At 37.1% G+C, this 2,953-nt stretch overlaps 1 protein-coding gene across 4 annotated transcripts in view; it reads left to right on the top strand.

The window, feature by feature from the left end:
- Positions 1-2,953, top strand: part of GRIA4 (glutamate receptor, ionotropic, AMPA 4) — a 584,876-nt gene that overhangs the window by 249,624 nt on the left and 332,299 nt on the right. For all 4 annotated transcript variants that reach the window (XM_006887293.1, XM_006887295.1, XM_006887294.1 and 1 more), the window contains one exon: positions 2,113-2,352. In XM_006887293.1, coding sequence (XP_006887355.1) covers positions 2,113-2,352 — 240 coding nt within the window. The remainder of the gene's footprint in view (positions 1-2,112; positions 2,353-2,953) is intronic.

Here is a 2,953-nt window from a genome sequence, read left to right as displayed (position 1 = left end):
GTGCGAATATACCACAGCTTCTCTACCCATTCGTTTGTTGATGGGCATTTAGGTTGTTTCCAACTCCTTGCTATTGTAAACAAAGCCGCGATAAATATGGGTATACATATATCTACTTGGATGTCATTTATGGTCTCTTTAGCATATATTCCCAGTAGTGGAATTGCTGGGTCAAATGGTATCTTTATTTGCAACTTTTTTCAAGTTCAGCTTTTTAATTGTTAATTTTTAAAATATGCAGAATGTATGAGCTTTCAGTCGGCCTAGTGGACTGAAAGTGATGCTACCAAGCCAAAGGTGTGTGACTTTTAATTCGCAGTACTCAGGCCTGTTTTTTACTGTTTTTGTTCAAACATTCTTCTAGGTCGTATAGCCCTGGTGTAGATACTGTACAGAGGTAATCTCTGGTTGCTGTGCAGCTGAACACTGTGACACTGATGTGTCAAATGCGCTAATGGTTACCCATGGCAGACAGTGTTTGGTGGAGCTCCCTCATTAAAACAAGCTTGGAAGCAGGAATGGCATCCACTTCTGTAATAGCTTGCCTCCAGAAACCCTATGAACCTGGAGAAATGATGAAAGTCACACAAATGTTGAAGACTTTCATTCATAGGGTCACTATGAGTTGCCTATGACTCTACGGCACTTAACAACAACAACAATGGAAGCATATATACAATTTCTGTTAATAAAATACCATGACTGATTCCTTCCTATATACACATAAAGTGACAGTTCTCTGGGTATTATTTCATTTAATCCATACTACATTATATATTCATATTTGAAGCAAATGAAATTAAGTAATCTATCCCAGATCACCTAGACAATAAGTTAAAACCTTAGGATTTGAACATTTCCGTACAGCTTTCAGCCTTTACACTATAATCTCAATGCTGAGGCTATCCTTTGTGTATCCATTTTTTGTAGATACCCTGATTTCTTTTAAGTTGGGTTTTAATTTTTCCAGAACTTGTACTCCTCTAAAAATGTTATTTAAGATAAAAATCACTCATTTTCTGTTAAATTTACCTTCTTCTTTTAAAAAAAAAACTGCATTGTTTAAAGTCTATCCCTCTTTTCAAGAGTCTCAATAAACAGGAAGAAACACTTATAGATTCTATTAAATTATCTGGCTTCATTTTACTCCTTAGTTTCCTAACATCCTAGAATACCAAGATAAATTTTATTAAGATAAGTAATTTTTCCAAGGGCCTATTGTTGCTTTAACACAGGAAAATCTAATTTCCTTGTATCATAATGAACTACTCCTAGGATTAATACGTCTAGATTACCTAATACCACAAGCTTGTTAATGAATTTAGCAATACAAATGAGTAACTAAAATCAGAAAGAAAAATATTTTAAAGATCTATCGACTTCTTGGACTCAGCTAATATAAACCAGCAAGAAGTTGGACCTTTATCCTTGAAATTTAATCTTGCCTTTTGTACGGGTGAATAATAAAAAAAAAATAGTCCCCATTGAAATTTCGTACTCTTTATAATGTAGACTAGTGGTAAGAACCTGCCCCTCAATCCTAGATTGTTAGAATCTACCAGCTGCTCCACAGGTAAAGGGTGGGTATTCATTTACTGCCTCTCAAAACCTGCTAAAGGGTCAGTTATGGGTCAATTCTGAGTATCTGGATGGCACTCAACAAGTCACCCAAGGTTTCTTTTTTCCCCATCAAATCATGTTTTGTTTTGTTTTTTGTCACATCATCATATAGTACCATATATTACTTTCTTTTACTCAAGTTTTCCCTTTTTCAATCTGACTTCGTGAGAGAGAAATAATATAGCACTTTGGTACCTCACTCCACGTGGACATTTTGAGTAGTGGCCAAGGATTCATTGATCAATCATATACTGTAGTAATGTGTTGTAGCACAGAGCAAAAGTTTCAATGTGTTGAGAGCTGAGCGCAACGGATGAAAAGCAGCATTGAGTAAAGGAGGAGGCTAGATAAAGCTGTAGCTAAATGTAATTTATCCTGCCAGCAGTTTCATTAATTTTTTTTAATTACAAAGAGTGTAGACTTTTATTGAAATGGCATTTTAGAGCATGCTGATAATTTATCTTTTCTTTTCTGTCTTTTTCTCATTTTCAGTCTGTTCCCAGTATTCTAGAGGAGTTTTTGCCATTTTTGGACTCTATGATAAGAGGTCGGTACACACGTTGACCTCATTCTGCAGCGCCTTACACATCTCCCTCATTACACCAAGTTTTCCTACGGAGGGGGAGAGCCAGTTTGTGCTGCAGTTAAGGCCCTCCTTACGGGGGGCGCTGTTGAGTCTACTGGATCACTATGAATGGAACTGTTTTGTCTTCCTGTACGACACAGACAGGGGTAAGTCCCACGTCTACATCTATGTTATTTATACTCTAAAATCAGAATGCTTAAGCAAAATATTTTGGGTCCCAATGTGACACTAATCAAGAAAATGTGTTTTTCCCCTCATCCCTCCACCCAACAAATTGCACAACCCCATGATTAAGGCTCCTTCCCCCTGCACATTCTCATCCCTCTGCTTCCAATCTCTCCCACCCCTCTTGTATCCTTATACTCTTTCTACAATAATGGTTTTATACAATACTTATCCTTGTGGGACTGAGTTAGTTCACTCAGCATAATGCTCTCCAGTCCCTCCCAAATTAGGTAATAATTTACAAAGTCATTGCTCCCATGTGCTGCATAATATTCCATTGTGAAAATGTACCATAATTTCTCAATCCGTTCATTTGTGATTGGACATTTGAGCTGTGTCCATGCTCTTGCGATGGTGAATAATGCTACTATGAACATTGGTGTACAAATCTCCATTTGTGCCTCAGTTCTCATTTTCTCGGAATTCCCATTTTCTTGGATTCCCATTCTTCTCAGAGTCAGCCACAGTTTGTTATGATCTACACAGTCAAATGCCTTTGCATAGTCAATGAAACACAGATAG

The sequence above is a fragment of the Elephantulus edwardii genome, unplaced genomic scaffold, assembly GCF_000299155.1.
Source record: "Elephantulus edwardii isolate Elephantulus edwardi_28Jun2011 unplaced genomic scaffold, EleEdw1.0 scaffold00056, whole genome shotgun sequence".
NCBI lineage: Eukaryota > Metazoa > Chordata > Mammalia > Macroscelidea > Macroscelididae > Elephantulus > Elephantulus edwardii.
Note: the sequence above shows the minus strand (reverse complement) of the source record. Positions and strands in the feature narration are given on the sequence as shown.